Source organism: Glandiceps talaboti, chromosome 17 (genome assembly GCF_964340395.1).
Source record: "Glandiceps talaboti chromosome 17, keGlaTala1.1, whole genome shotgun sequence".
NCBI lineage: Eukaryota > Metazoa > Hemichordata > Enteropneusta > Spengelidae > Glandiceps > Glandiceps talaboti.
The window spans coordinates 11,079,013-11,094,850 of record NC_135565.1 but is presented as its reverse complement, the minus strand read 5'-3'; the positions used below and the strand labels follow the sequence as shown (position 1 = coordinate 11,094,850).

At 35.4% G+C, this 15,838-nt stretch overlaps 1 protein-coding gene across 1 annotated transcript in view; it reads right to left on the bottom strand.

Moving 5' to 3' along the window:
• The window catches only part of LOC144447919 (retinoic acid receptor gamma-like), a 55,259-nt gene extending 42,665 nt beyond the window's left edge, over window positions 1-12,594 (bottom strand). Inside the window, exon 1 of the mRNA XM_078138016.1 lies at window positions 11,981-12,594. Coding sequence (XP_077994142.1) covers window positions 11,981-12,056 — 76 coding nt within the window. The 5' untranslated portion in view covers window positions 12,057-12,594. The remainder of the gene's footprint in view (window positions 1-11,980) is intronic.
• Window positions 12,595-15,838: the final 3,244 nt, after the last annotated feature.

Here is a 15,838-nt window from a genome sequence, read left to right as displayed (position 1 = left end):
ATTAGGGGTGCTGTATGCTACACGGAAGTTATTACTATATTAGGGGTGCCAACAGCTTATTTGTGACATTTGTCTGTAGGATACGTGTGTATATGTGCAGTCAACTACAATGTAGATGTCATTATTTTATACATATTATATACATGTAGAACCATGGTATAAAGAGGTATATAGGAATGTTATTATACTTAATGTTGGTACATAATTCAGTGTAACTCTAAAGTGGGTACATGTAGAACACTACAGAACTTCTTACTTGCAACAGCTACCAGCAGTGTTGCATATTGCCAGCAAAAAATCATGAGGTACAAAATTGAACTGTACACTGTGGGCTGAAAAGTAATTTTTTTTACTACCGGCAATCAACTGCTGACTTGATTACAAGGATCAAAAAATTTTGATTTTTACAGGCATACTTTTAGCGGCAACAGCTGACTGCAAGGAGTGTGCTATGGCCTTATGATAGTTTCCCGCTATTAAATGCCTCATAATATGGTCTTCGAAGGCGCCAGGAGCGACACCACGTTGTTTGAAAACATGCCTTGTAATTTCGTTTTCAGCAGCGTTGCAAGTTAAGCAGAATTGCTGCAATTATATGAAATTTGTTGGGCACTGCCATTTTGAAATGACGTCATGCAGGTAGCGTTCAACAATTGCAGCAACAAAACTTGCCGTGTAGTATGCTACATACTTGCTGCCAGCAAAAAACACTCAAACAGTCTACGGCGACATTGATTACAAGTGTGAATTTCTGCAGTGTGCCACCCACTTTACATGTACATGTAGGTGATATAAACTTGTTTGTGGGAAAGACTCAACTTAAGCGTAATCGTGTTTAACATGGTGTCAAAAAACTGAAAGAGAATCAGAGTGTACTTTTTTTTACATGTATAGCGTGAATGACGTTCTTTAAACGGCATGTACATATAGGTGATGTACAATGTACATGTAATACATATGTACAAAAGGGTCAACTTTTGTGTAATCACGTATTACATGGTTAGAGAAGTGAATGGGCATGTTTCTTTTTTTTACAAAATACATCCAGAGCCTTCGTTCTTCTTTGTACATAGAGGTGATATAAAAATACTGTAGGAAAGGGTCGACTTTGAGCATGAAATAATTTTTCTTAATCAAGCCACGTTATCAAGAAATAACAGCATCAGTTCCATCTAACATTTAAAAAAAAATTATTTGTATTTCCAACCTTTACTGTTCATTTTTTTCAATTTTTACAAAATAATGAAATCATTGAGAAGTTTTTACTCACGTGATGACATTCTAGATGTACTGATCAATTTTCAAATCTTCAAATAACAGAGTATTTTCAACATATCAATGTTACTATTTGTCGAATACAACAACACGACTGCTAAGGGGGGTTTACATGTGTATGCATGTTTACGTGACATTGTTCATTTAGACATTGTTTTCGAGTTAACCTTAGGGAAAATTTAAAAAAAAATATTTGTTTCTGATATTGACATGACTTTAGAATATAGGGTGGCTAGGTCAGAGTGTTATTTTGTTTTGTTTTTTGTTGTTGTTTTTTTTTGTTCAGAAATTTTTTGACCCAAATACAATATATTTCTTGGTCACAATACTTCAATGAGAGTTTTGGTGAGGTGTAATAAAAGTAAATGAAGACAATTATCCATGTATGTGAAGTAGATAACCACAATACTGTATGTACACTCTATAATGTATAAATTCAAACTTATATTTTTTAAAGCCTTGATTTCTCTGGAATGGGATTTTTAAAAAAAAGAATTGACGAAAGAAACTGTGACATGAAAATTTCCACAGATATAACAGTAAATTCTCAACTATTTTACCTTTTTTTTTGTTAAATGTGAAATCAATGTCTAGTGTCGACGGCAGGGTACCTTCTAACGATAGCCAAATTTTGTTGTTGTGAGTGAAATGGGAGAAAACTGGGATTTCTTGTGAGTCACCACATAGTAAGAGATGGGGAGCACCAAATTTTGGTGCGTCACTAGAAATTGTGTGTGTCTGTGGTGCGTCAAATTGGCTTAGAGGGCAAACTGGTCGGCAGCTTAAACTAGGGTTGGTCGGGTTATTAGAAACACACTCTTTTTTTGATTTGGCCTTCTCATTCAAAACAAGTAAAAGTAGGAAAACAGAACCCATACTGACTACAAATACTCCACACTGCAGGCAATATGTTATTGACAAGAAAAAAGAACGGTGTTTACACAGAGATGAATTTTTTATGTTCGTCTAAACACACTGTGTACATATTATTCATGTACATAACATAGCAGGAAGTCTGAAACACCCACAGTATTCCTACATAATAAATATTATTCTAGTAAGGTACAAAACTTTTAACAGCTATTTGGTCTCAGGTGGGAGATTTGTTTAATTTCTTAGTGACGCCTTTTCTTATTATAGAACCTTACCAATGTCTTGATTGATGACTTTCTTTTCCTGAATGAAATCAAAGCCTCAATGAAAAAAAAAAAGTATTTTCTTTTTAATAATGAAATTACCATGGTTACAAACTTGCTGAAGTGTTTACAACCCAACTTACTACCTGACAAATTAATTTCACTACGTTTGTCCTCTAAATTCAAGGAAATGAAACGCTACAGTACTACACGTACTACACGTACATTAAAAATTTGTAATACCGTCTATAATTTAAGTGAGTACTATTTTTTAGTTTGAGGGTAATAGGAAAGTAAAATCTACATGTACAAGTGCATCTAGAAGCCATCTTGGATTTTGTACTTTTTAGTATGGGTATCAACATTTTTTTGCAAAAATTACATATCACATTTTTTCACTTTTTATGGTACTCTCAATGGATAGAAAACTCACTGAAATTGTTTGCCACATACATGTACACACAAGCAAGGTGTCTTTATGATTTAGAAGCCATGCTGGGTCTGTTTTACAGTTGAACAGCATGTGTAATACTTATGCACAGATTTTTACCTACTTACACGTAATTAATATAAAATATGTGATGAATTGGTTCACTATCTCATTCCATCCCCATCGTCGCAAACCACGGCCTCTTTTACGGCACCATCCGGTACGTGCCATATAAGTGCCCTATTTGTTATTTCGTAGTAAGGCGGAAGAAATAACAACTCTGGTTCACGAGAACACTCTCCATATTCCAGCTACTAGTTATCCCTCATCAAATATTCCATTTACAACTGTTGCAGTGTTAACACTAGCAGTACTGGTTTTTTTTTTTTATACAAATATGTCCTCGTTTGACCCCCAAGATACTACAAAAACAAAATACTGGCAAGAAGCCATACACATCCCATGCAGTCAAACATCAACCACTTGTTTGTTCATACTTTTGTTGAAATCAATATTCAATGTATTCACTCCTCTTACAATTGAAAACAATTATATCTCTAACAATTGAAAGCATTCAATTCTCTAAAAACTGAAAACAATCTTTTCCAATAACAAGTACAGAATTATTTGTGAAACTAAATAACGAACAAACATATTGATACACTTCAACAACATATTTTCTTTTTAAAGCAAGGTGACGAAACAAAGTAAGAATTCAAGAAATAGGTTTAATAATTTCATATATTATTTCCTTTCTTACAGAATGGTTCTCCCTTGACCATTGAAAGTGTACAAGGTTCAACTTAATTAATACTCTTGTAAATTAGCGAGATTTATTTATTGAAAAGTAAACAGAAAAATTTACAAATCAATAATTTATTTTTTGAAATGCAAATTTCCCAACGACTCAAATGATTTTTGTTGAGAATATGTAATAATCAGTAAGTGATGGTTTTTTTTGGTTTTTTTAAAAACATAAAAAAAGTTACGTGATAATATTCAATCAATAAAATTTAGTATTAATGTTAAAATAATTAAATATATTCTGAGAATGAATGCTTTTGGACTTGGGGCTTACATGTATGTTTAACTACATAATCTTTTTTTCTGCAAATTTACATCTGATGTTTTCTCTAAGGAAAACATGTAGTATATAATTATGTATATTTTCTTTTAGAATAATGACCATCAAATTACAAATTAAATGGTCAAATATGTATATCAATTATCATACAAAAATATGATCCATTTGCTGATCTTTATAGTGAAAACATGAGTTACTATACCATACACGAGTCAAGTTGAACAAAAAATATGGAATATATACTCTGGTCATTCTATGTCACAACAACATGCGTCTACGTCACGACAATGTGTGTCTACGTCACCTGCTGTGTTCAAAATATGAGTCAAAATGCTCACAATTGCTATTACTTTCCCCCAATTTTTCTTTGATATTATTGGCGCTGTGTTAATGTCTTATATTTTCTGTTACCGCAGTTCTCCAACCTTAGCAAAAACACTGGGGTTGTGTCTCTGTTGTCTGTTACTGGGGTTCACCAACCTTCAAGCCAAAACACTGGGTTAATGTCTTACAAGTTACATGACTGTGTGTTTTCTGTTAGCGAGATATTCCTACTTTTCAGCAAACACACTGGGGTAGTGTCTATGTTTTCTGTTACTAGGGTTCAGCAACCTTCAATGCAAAAAACACTGGGTTACTGTCTTATGTTTTAAGTCTCCTGGATTAGGGCTGACATGCTCAGAAGTCTGTTAAGTCTTATGGATGACAGATAAAGACATCTTGTAAGATGTAGATGACAGAAAGATGATGGCAAAGAAGACATTATTAGATGACCGAGATAGAAGAAGGTTATTGACAGAGAGCATACAATCGAGTTCGTGCACTCTAGATGACCTGTGTGTAACACTGGCCATGACTGACAGCTGAGCAGTGTGTCCACAGAAAGACAATATTTCACAATTTGGGTCAAAAGATTGAAAACAGGCCAATCACCATATACAGTTCAGCTCACATACACCATCACCTGTACTGTAGCAAAAGATAAGGGAGTGTCAAATTATTGGGTGTCACAAGAAATTGTTGAGTGCATATGATCAGTAGCTTGTTGAATTTAGTTCAGAGGTATACACATGATACATGTATATATACTGATTGACAACTGTATATGACATGAAATGTACATGTGTTGTATCATGTGACAAATATGACACAGAACAGAGACAAAAAACTTCCACTGATAATCACATTGTCTGTGCTCAATGTCAGTTTGTTCTTGTTTATGTTTAAAGGAAGGTTTCATTTTACATACTTTGTTCAAACTACGTAAGTTCACTTTGTTTCGATTGAATTGAAATTCAATTCTCTGATACACAATATAACATTCTATACAATGTATATGTCTATATCTACGATTGACATTTTTTAGCACCTTGATATAACACATATTTAATATGTGTTATCAAACTTATGCATGCATTTCCAGGGCTTGAAATTAACTCCTTTTTTCTTTGGTAGTCTTAGCAGGCTACCAGTTTCAGAAATTGGTAGCCCAAGGATTGTGACCTGTAGTCCCATATTCCCGAACTGTAAACACATTTCCTCTGCAGGAAATAGTCGTATTATTAAAATACTTTCATGTCCATAAATCTTTTATCCTCATCACATAATCAGTGTGTGGGTTACCAGCTGCAAACTATGGTAGCCCCATGTGACAAGAATTGGTAGTCTGTGGGCATGGGACTACTGTTAATTTCGAGTCCTGATTTTATGTATGTGGTAATTAACCGTCTGTCTACAGGAGAGGGGTACATTATTTGTTTGTACACACACAACAAATTTTAAGTTCTGAAAAACAGGATTAATGGGGAAAATACACTTTATAGTGTATGAATTATGCATAAATTATCAAGCATCTTTGGGAAGGTAAGGTAACCCTAGCACACAAGAAAAATCTGGCAAAACTTGAATAGATTTCTGTACAATGAACCACGAATCTTCCAGTTCAATGTGATGTGGGAGTTCTTGGGCTTCACTGCTTTGTGTAGAGTAGTACCACTATTTCCATTGTTTATTGTTGTACATTGTACATTGTTTTCTGTTCACTCCTAAAAACTTCAAAATAGAAAACAAACGACAATACAAAGAAATGGAGGTAAGTGATATATATATGGCAATTAAGCAGTATTCCTACATCAGATTTCAATCAGGTTGGAAACGCTGGTAAACTATGTCAAAATGCTGCTAGGTACAGTTAGATTCCCTAATATTTTTCTTCGTTCAGCCAAGGAAAATACGAGTGACCTAAGGTGCCCTTGTCACCACGAGTCGCTAGACGAGTAGTGACAACCCTTAGGTCACGAGTATTTTCCGGCTGAATGAAAAAAATTATTGGAGAATAATATCAATGACATAGACACGCGTTGTAGTGACATGGACACGCATTGTAGTGACATGGACACGCATTGTAGTGCCATGGATCGACCTGAATACAAATTGTATATTCATATTTTTGTAGGACTTGGCTCGTGCATGTTACAATAGACTTTACTTTCTTTAATAAAGTATTCTGTAATGAAAACACTGATCGTCGCCTTTAAATGTGTGCACCAACAATGAGTAAGAAAAATAGGTAACTTGGGGAGTCTTGGCTCAACCTACTAACCTCAATAACAACAAATCCCTGTACTACAATGTTGCAATGCTGTCGGTTTTTGTGATAAACAGGAAGTGAGATATACATATAGATATACATGTACATGCATTACCACACAGTAGCCGTACCATAAGGTGAATAAAATGTCTGTATTGTGAAGACTGGGCTTTGGAAAAAAAAAATGTGTAACTGAAATAAAAGACTTAACTATAGAGCGATTTAAAATGTATACCATATGCAAGCAAAGTTGAACACATTCAAACCCACAATATGGGAGTTTAACCCACATCACTGTGTATGTCTTAACAACTATTTGTATATAAAATGTAATTTATACTTTTTTTAAAAATACAAGCCAAGATGAACACATGCAAACCAAAAATATAGGAGTTACACCTGTACAAAAATATATACCCACATTACATACATGTGTGTCACAACAATGCATTTAGTTCCTACATAAAATGTCATTTATATAAAATTTAATACAAGCCACGTTGAACACATTCAACCTAAATATATGGGATTTATACCTTTTTCTACATGTATGTTACAACAACACATGCTTACATCCTAGGTTCTGTGGTGCTTCAAATATGAGTACACAACATTCACAATATCTTGATTTTAACGATTATTTCTTCAACCAAGCTTGTGCCAATATTACAGATTATCCTCAAAAAAAATGTTCTTCATTCATGACCTAAGGGGTCCATCAATCGTCTTTGACTCAAAGCGACAAGGCCTCTTAGGTCACACATACTTTGGCTGAACGAAGAAAATGGTGAATAAATATCTAAGTATATATTTTGCTGCCAACACATCAAAGTGTTTTAATAGACAACACACAGTCACTATACATAGTATAAATGGAATAAGTCGAGATTAAATGTTAGAACAGCAAAATCATCAAAAAAGCCAGAGGCGAATTTCGTCTGGAAATTTTAGAGACACACTGTGTTTAAAGTACTCATTACATTAGCGCTTGCACGTTCCCGTAATAGCAGGAATCGATGGTAAAAGGGTTAAGGTATGTGGTACAGTGTCTGTACATTTTGTAGATAGCACTGCTTTCCAGTCCAAGTGATTTTTACAAAGGAGTGTGGTCAACGCCCTTGCTACGATGACTGTACAGAAATCTTGAATACAATATTTTTCTGTTGAACTTAATTTTAGTGTGTAGAAAGCTGAAGTAAAAGTTTGTGTCGACCTTCACAGCAGACATGACACATAAAATACACACTGTGACACATGCAGAAATCTGAAAAAGTAGCACTTGTGACAATGTACATTCCATTGACAAAGCCAAAATCTGAAATTTTCTTCCAAAGTCATCCAATGACAAAAATCTGAAATACAAAGTTCTGTGTCTACTTCCATAAACCAATGCAGGAATCTGACAAAACAAAATGTCCAGTATTTATTTTGTGTCACCATGACGAAATCAGAAATTTTACAAAACCTTGTGTCAACGTCCTCGATAATGACAGCCAACATACATGTAGGGAAGTGTGAAATGCAATATTTTATGTTACTGACGCTCTCTGAATAATAACGTCGTAAACATTTTACGCTAGCTCAATTTCAAGATACTTGCATGTTGTCAATTTTCTTACTGGGCTCACAGTTGAAAATATGCTGATACGCAATCATCTACATTTCCAACCCATACTGTTTACTATGTACTAATGTAGTGTTTAAAATTCACAACGAATCTAACCAGATTACTCACAAGACTATCCTGGCAAACTGCCATTGCTATCTCTATGTTCCAATATTGATATTCATACTCGTTATTTACCACACAAACTTGCTTTTTTCTCTCTTCAGAACAATGGAATATTCTAAGGGTCTGATCAGTCTAATGTCCTCATACGACCTTCAAATTCCACTATCACTTGGTTTGGTGTAACCTTTGACCTTTATCACAATCATACCACTGCTGTGCTACAGTAAGTACACATGAACACATGACATGTACATCAGATAAAAAAACTGTCTCATCAATAACGAAAATTTTCTTGATTCGTTTACGTATAACAAGTCGGCAATATAAACTTGACAAGTTCCAGAACTTTAACAAAGAAATAAATATTTCTTGCTCATGACAACAGATAAATTTGAATATTCATGAGATGACTGTCCACATTCCACACAAAGTAAAAACAAACACAGGGCTATCAACAAATGGATTTCAGACAAAGATATTACTGTCTGAGACCCAAATACTTGTGAATGTGTGCCTTCAAATACTTAGACTGTGATCAAAAAAGGTGACAATTCTACATTTGTACTCATTATAGGTGCTTGCCCCCTTAAAATCAACAACCATATGTTATGTGGTGACCATTTCACCATACCTGCTAAAAACAACACAGTGACAATATTTAGCATCATTTCATATCTTACGAAATATACATGGCTATATCTCACCATAATTTACATTTACATCAATATTTAATTCAAGTAACAGCATCTTGCATAATATTTTTACATATAAGGGGCAAATTCTGATCAGGATTACAAATCTAGATGTCAAAAACTGTACTGTGACAAAGCTATAGATAAATTTGGTCCAGAACAAAAGAATAATCCTATGTAATCCAACATGGCTCCCCACTGATAAGATAACACTAATGCAAGAACCTGGGATTGAAACTCAGATATTTTTTTTTTTTACTGTAAAGTTAATGCGCTCTATTTGTACATATAGCAACATGCAAAATGGCTACTGTGTATCAATCATGATAAAAACTTCCACAGGGAACACAGGCACTAAAAGTTACTATAAAATTCAAGTATTTTGTATCCGTTTACAACCAAAACACTTCTGACCAGAAATCATGACACATGTAAGGAATCTACACATTACCTACAGTACAGTCGGTCCTTTCAACTGTTGCAATGACGCAAGTCATCTCCATACATTGACAAGCAGGGAATTTCCCTTTTTCAGCCATAATTTTGTTTTTTTGTACTTTAAAACTGATTTCACACGGATGTACCTTTTATTTCATGTTTTCAAATCCTCCTTTGGTCAAGTCAATGACACCTTTACGGATTTATGGACAAGATTTCAACAAACAATTCATTCTGGATCAATTTTGGGGACATAAAACGGGGAAAACTAATCAATCAACCAATTTAAAGTCTTTTTTATTCTGTGATATCATTGAGCCATTTGATTCAATTGTTTGTTTGTTTGGAGTTTCTTCAGAGTTTTCATTGAGTTTTTAGAAGCAAGTATATTTGTAACTGTTGAATTATCCTATACTGTACACAAAAAGTCAATATATTTTGTACAATTCTCGCAACTTTTCAAAATTTTGAAATCCAGATATGTCTATGTGTTACCTTTGTTCTCATGACATTAATGATCAAGAATGTGTTGAATATAACGTACTGTTATTGTTAAGTGTATTTTGTTGAGAAAAAACAGGTACACGTAGGTTATGGTAAAATCTACCAAAGTCGATTTTTATCTTGGACGAATTTTTGGAGTGGTTTTTTTTTTTTAAGCAAGTAATTCAAATCTAGCAAAGTTCCAATTATCGGGAAGGAGGGGAGATTTTTTGGAGTACTTTGATGAAGACAGCCTGTAAAATCTTTTAAACTGTTTTTGTTGAAGACACTAGTACGTGTAAGAAGGTAAAATTTACCACCATGAATTTTATCAACAGGGTTATTGTAGACAGCAAGTACATGTAGCTAAAATCTACCAGTTATACCCCTTAGGTGTTTCATTTTAATTCTACACAAGTATCCTGGTTTTAGCAGTACATAAAAGGTACCCAAGCAAGGTGTTTGTCAGTATTTTTTTACCTACCTTTCTTTCTTAGGGGTGATACTGTACATGTGTGTATGTACATAAAAGCAACATCAATTTCCACAAGCATTAAATGAATTCCAGACTAATTTTACAATATGGGGGATAGGCATTCATCCCTTCCGTAATCTCCAAAACCATCTCAGGAAAAAAAAAACTATTTCTTTCACAAAGATTTTCACAAAGTGAAAAATACATGTAGATGAGACACTCATTAAATTTTTACTGTAGACGAGAAAAAAAATGGCATTTCTTGTCAATGATGTGAGTCACCACATAGTAAAAGAATGGGGAACACCAAATTTTAATATATTGAGTGTCAGTAGCACATCAAATTGGTTCAGAAGACACACTGTTGTTGAGTTAATGAGTGTAAAATTTTGAATAACTCATTTTTAGATACATTTCATTTTATTTGCAAGAAAATTTACTTCTTGATATCAACAGCATTGTTTAGCCCTACATGCACATGTGCATTCAGTTGGAATATCTGCTGTAATATATCTAATTTCATCAACATCGTATTTCACAAAATCATAAATTTATGATCAAAAATAAATTTGCCTGTCTGCTGCATAGCTGGCTCGCACACAATCATACATAAACATACATGCAACAAAATTGATCTGAAATCAACTATTTGTACAGTAACATGTATTTTTAACATTTTATCTGAAGAAAAAAAATGCCCTCAAATGTAATGGCAATTTCTAAGTACTACTACTAACTATTTTTATGTGTTTGTTTCATTAAAATTCACCCTATACTCTTGAAGGACAATATCCTACAATTACCCTGTACTACGAATGACCTTAACCCCCTATGCACAAATACTTTGGTTTTCCCCTACGGTATCATTTGTTTGCTTTTGTATTGACGCAAGACCTGTACCCAAGAACTGGCTGTTCGTGATATTGATGACTTCCGTAGAGCTAGCTAGCCCCGAAAGACAAACAATCTCCTTAGAGATTTTACAGGAAATTCGACTCATTTTCTGGACCCAAATTGGTCGAGTCGGTCAAATACAAAAGCGCTTGTTTTATGTACCCAATGATCTAATTTGCATGTTGAGCGGCTGATTTTAATATGGTGTACAGTACATGCTGATAAAATGGTACACGTACACACGCACGTCACAGATTTACGCGACACCTAATTTATAGCGACCGTCTGAACGCCTTGCCAATTTTATAACATTGAAGAAAGTAGTTTAGAGCGATAAGTTTGCATATCTAATACGAAACGATGAAATGTTGTTTCCAAAGAGAGTTAAAAAGTGGCGACACGTCGGAACGTGTATAAAAATTCACTATTTACATGGTGACGCATGCTTCTTAGAAACGAGACATTCCACATACATCAGCATCCCACACGACGCACGGTCGTGTACCTGTTCGCGCCATGGTTAGCACATAAACAATACTGGCCAGCTATGTTTCAGAAAACTATTTTCCGTGCTTGATTTAGTGAAAGTGCTATTTTGAGAATAGCTGGGGGAGCGACCTGGTTTACCCTCTCCAAGGTCATTACGACACTAGCGTGAACTGTACTGCTTTTCAGTCACTCACTATCATTCAATGTGCAGGCCCACAATGTAGGGCTTTTGTAATAGAACCAACCAGACGATCGTACTCACCAATTCGATTACTTGGTTGCGATTTACACGTAAGCACAGGTTTATTGGTCGGTGACTCAGGCATTTTGGTATCCATGTTACCGTTGAAGTTGTCTAATACGTCTTCAAAAGCAAATCCCGGGAGTAAAAACTCGGAGATATGCGCACTAGTTTATTCTTCTTCGGCTGTCTGGCAGCGGTCACCTCTTGCCCCCGTTTCAGTGTCCGTACAAAACTTGGCAAATGGAACGGTTTTCTTGCTCGATGACACTCAACAACAATTCCTCCTTTTAGCGTAATGTTCAAACTACAATAATTCCAAAATTTGAGTCAACTTGTCAACGTTTAAGTTCTTTGCAGTACGTATAAGAAAAAACTTTTAGATTACGGCGGCTCCACTAGTCGTTGGTCGGTTCCACAGTGAAGGCGACCTCAGTAGTGTTGACCTAGATAACCACCAATGATCGCCTTTCCTGCTAAGGTCAATCACCTTTGTATCACGTGAGACCGTTGATTGAGCAATTACCTAATAAGTCTGAGTTCGTAAGTGCAAGTTCACACGTTATAACCTAGCCTGCTCTCATTCTGTCAAAAACAGGTAGCGATACTCAACGCAAAGTGTTCACAAAATGGAAAATACAGTTATGGATTTAGAAAGCCACCCCTACTTTTTCAAATGAACGAGGCTAAAATGACGTCACTCTTACGAATACGTACTCGGTGATGTAAACCCATAAGGCTTTGCGAATAGAGTGAACTGAAATCACCGCGGAACAGATCACAGCAAAACAAATTACGTCACACAAGCGGCTAGCTGGCAACAACCAACTGAGTCACGTCGGGTGTGACAGGGCAACATTTAGAAACATTAACAGAACGTTTTCGTCAACACGATTACAAAGAATTAATGGGCAGAAAAGTCGATTGCATCATACAGATCATCCGCGACTTGATGCGTAGAGCCACACCGTCACCCGTACCACGAGCCACACACTATATATACACTCTCATTATCGTTTCTAAATAGGCTATAAGCCTATGAAAAGCTTAAAACTATACTTAAATATAGTTCACACGGATCATAATCAGATATTAAAATTTATCTGTTTTAATATATTTGTTTCACGGGAAGAATTACATGTGATATGTTACTGTAAAGTCCCTGAACTGGTAAGCTATGAAATATGTTATGCATGTACTGAGTACTAGCAGAACTACGCAAACATATGTATACACGTGACATGGTACACGTAAACCACAGGGCACTCTGGCTTAGTTGGTTATGTTTACGAAAAAAAAAATCAGACAGACAGACAGACAGACAGACAGACAGACAGACAGACAGACAGACAGACAGACAGACAGACAAACAAACAAAATAAATAAACAATAAATAAATAAATCGATGAATGAATGAATGAATGAATGAATAAATAAATAAATAAATAAATAAATAAATAATACATATACTGACAAGCATCGACAAGAGAGTAATTACAAATCATTATCAAGAATTACTATATGTTTGTACATACCCCAAAACTGTGACCATTTCACATATAGGAAAACATAGAGTAATTCTTCAAGTAGTTGATAATGATTTGTAATTACTCTCTTGTTGATGCTAGTCAGTGGTTGTCTATTTATTTATTGTTGGTCTGTTTGTTGATTGATTTCGTTTGTTTGTTTGTTTGTTTGTTTGTTTGTTTGTTTGTTTTGTTTTTGTTTTCGAAAACATAACTAACTAGGCCTGATCTGAGTGTCCTGTGGTATAACATGATCATGAATTATGAAGAGGGCGCCTTCAGTATTTATAAGAGGGAGGGGTCAGTGGAAATCTGGCCGCAGGCTAAATTGCGTGAAATGTGACCCTCCAATGACTCCTTCGTGCTTCGTGCCTTCGTTCTCCCTCAATTTCCTTTCTCTAAAACATCACCCTCCCCAGTTAGAATAAGTCAAAAACGCTGTCGATGCCAGACATGGAAAAGCCCCATAGTCCCAGAATTATATTATCATCAGTTTATTATCCTCCGTGGGGACTTTGTCTTGCAACAACACAGACAACATTTACACAGTAAAATACAAAAAACTCAGTTGAACTCAGTGAAAGAGTACATAAAACAGACCCGCACTGCATTTACGTCTAACATTCTCTAAGGGGATGGTACGGTCGCACACTGTCCCACAAGCTCAACATATGAACATTCGTTTAGATACAACCCCCCTCCCCCTAAACAACATTCACAAGTGCGACATCAAACGCCCATATATGTAAATTTTACAATGATGAAAACTACAGCGATCACACCCAGGGGTCACACCCATGGGTCACACCACTACGACTGACATAATGTAAAAACGTGATTGTAAACACAGTACCATATATCTCACCGTGACGGTATAAGGAGTAAACTTTTATCAACCAATCAACATCTCAGTAGTAAATACAAAAGCTGGTATCATTGAAGGAGCGAATGTAGTCCGTCGAAATTTGGTTAGAAGTGCGAAACTGAAGTTCAGCAATCGCATTGACACCAGACGCCCCCCCCCTCCCCCACGAATGAAGTTCGATTGTTTAGCTTGTGTGATCGACATTGTGTGATCGTCAGAGGGAACATAACCAAGTCAAACACGACATGTTCTATATCTGCGACGATCCGGATCCGAAGAAAGCATCTCAAAATACGGAGCTAACGCGTGGGAAAGGTCATTGGTAATTTGTGCAGCCTGGACGAATGTTATATTTGCATAGAATGATTGCATGCACTTGTTGTGGTAAGCAACTTTGATGACTTGTGTATATATGCATTTACACAATATATATATATAGTTATATAGAACTATGTAATGTTCTTCTAGTAGGTCAATTTGATATTTCCGTAAATTAGCAGCGAAAGGAGAAGAAGAAACAGAAGGATGAACGTAAGTTACACCATACAATGCAATCTTAGTGGCATGACTTCGAGTCACAAGGAAAAAAGTAACCATATCATTACTCGTCAACTCTTTTATACCATCAATACTGTCTTCTCAGTGTTCAACAGCGGTTTGAATTCATCAACTTTATATATGTATCGCTTTTCAAAATTGTCAGTAGTGCAGGGCATCGCAACAACTTCTTTTAGGTGAATTGTTAACAAGATGTGATACTGACCACGTGACTCTTCGTTTTCGTTTCAACAGTGTCGGTATTTCACACCCGGTACCCACTTGTTCTACTTAGGTAGCGTTAGTAACAGGACTTTCTTATCTGCGTGCCCCGTTTGTAGCCTACTACGCGTGCATGCTTACCATCACACCTCTAAAAGACCCTTCACTGGATAACTTTAAAAAAATGAATTTGAAAAGTAATCTTTTTAAGAAGTTTTACTTTGTAGACATATGTTATCACTTTTTAGATGTATTTTTTTACTCCTATTTTAATCTATCTACATTCGAATTTAAAAATCTGACCCCCTCCCCATTCCGAGACCCTCTCACCTTTGATAACTGATGATTCCCTAAAGTGTATTGTCACCCTGTGGTACTTATCATTAAATGAAAATGTTTACCGACTACACACACACACACACACACACACACACACACACATATACACAAACAAACACGCACACACGCTCAGACACATACATGCATACATACATACATACATACATACATACATACATACATACATACATACATACACACACACACACATACATACATACATACATACATACATACATACATACATACATACATACATACATACATACATACATACATACATACATATATAAATACCAACCTACCGATAGACAGACAACCAGACAACAAGACAGACAGACAGACAGACAGACATATACTCATACATACACATACATACACACATACGCA